At 39.3% G+C, this 1264-nt stretch overlaps 1 protein-coding gene across 1 annotated transcript in view; it reads right to left on the bottom strand.

Annotated features, from left to right (window-relative positions):
- Window positions 1-1264, bottom strand: part of xrcc6 (X-ray repair complementing defective repair in Chinese hamster cells 6) — a gene marked incomplete at its 5' end in the record, with an annotated part of 24128 nt that overhangs the window by 17538 nt on the left and 5326 nt on the right. The window contains 1 exon segment of the mRNA XM_014017215.1: window positions 605-856. Coding sequence (XP_013872669.1) covers window positions 605-856 — 252 coding nt within the window.

Raw genomic sequence — 1264 nt, 5'->3', positions numbered from 1 at the left:
AATTAGCACAGAAACAGTACTATATAACATTTTAGACACATTCTAGACAGTTTATCAGCTAAAAAAAGTTAATTTTGGGGTAAGTTACTCTTTAATAGAATATCGACAAAGTTTTGCGCATATTTGTAATGGAAACACAGCTGGTTCTGAGTAGAAGCTGTTTTAGGTGGAGGTAATGAACATACATGAGGCTGCTGGACTCTTAGGTCAGATAAGACAACATCTGTTCCAAACTTCATCAAGATCTGATCATGTTCAGGATGTACAGGCTGGAAATAACTATTTTCAGTCGTGTTTTGATTCTTTTGCTTACTGCTAGGTGGCAGTTGTATAGAAACACATAATGACGTCATGAAAGGATAGCCCTTCATCAGACCTAAACAAACAAGTGGTAGGTCAGCTTACATCTATGTTCCTATCAAGGCTGCTAGATGCAGCAGTTCCTGTGCTAAAGCTGACCAAAATCCCTGGGAAAAATAAAATAAAATAAAATAAAATAAAATAAATAAACAGTACAAAAACAATATGATCCTCACTTCCCGTAACGTGGGACATAACATTTTAAAAACAGCACTAAACGGACATGTCAGTGAGTCAGACTCACCCGTCTCCTTCAGGTCAYTGGCCTTGGTACGAGCCTGTCTGTCCTTTGCATTGTCGCCTTCGTGTGGTTTATCCCTACAGGTGAAAATCATGAGCCTCTTGTGTGAAAGGCGAAGCTTGATGTCACTGTAGAGGTTGGCRCAGCACCAAAGGGCATCACCTAATGATGTCTCCCCACTACCAAACATCTGGGCTGCCAGCTTGGAACCTCTCTCCCCCCGCAGAGCGTCCACTTCCTGAACTCTCTTTGCACCTGCACAAAATACAAAAACACATTCACTCATCATCAGCAGTTAATCCAACTCAAACAGAAAACACTAAATGGGTCTAAATTGCAACAACTGACTGAGTCAACACTGAAGCTGTTGTCTTGTTCATAGATTCTTCTGTACATTTTTTCTCATCCAAGTACTTCTGCATACATTGGGGCAGAAGTACATTATATTATATTATATAAATATATATATTAGTGCTGAGCATGTTAACACATTATTATCATGTTAACACAGCCAACGTTTAACAGCAATACTTTTTTAATGCACATTAATGCAGTTATTTGTTTCTTTATATTTCTCTGTTTGATCTCTGTTCACTGGGCTGGCTAACACACACACACACACACACACACACACACACACACACACACACACACACACACACA

The sequence above is a fragment of the Austrofundulus limnaeus genome, unplaced genomic scaffold, assembly GCF_001266775.1.
Source record: "Austrofundulus limnaeus strain Quisiro unplaced genomic scaffold, Austrofundulus_limnaeus-1.0 Scaffold163, whole genome shotgun sequence".
In the NCBI taxonomy this organism is placed as follows: Eukaryota; Metazoa; Chordata; class Actinopteri; order Cyprinodontiformes; family Rivulidae; genus Austrofundulus; species Austrofundulus limnaeus.
The sequence above is the reverse complement of the archived record's forward strand: the minus strand, read 5'-3'. Positions and strand labels throughout refer to the sequence as shown.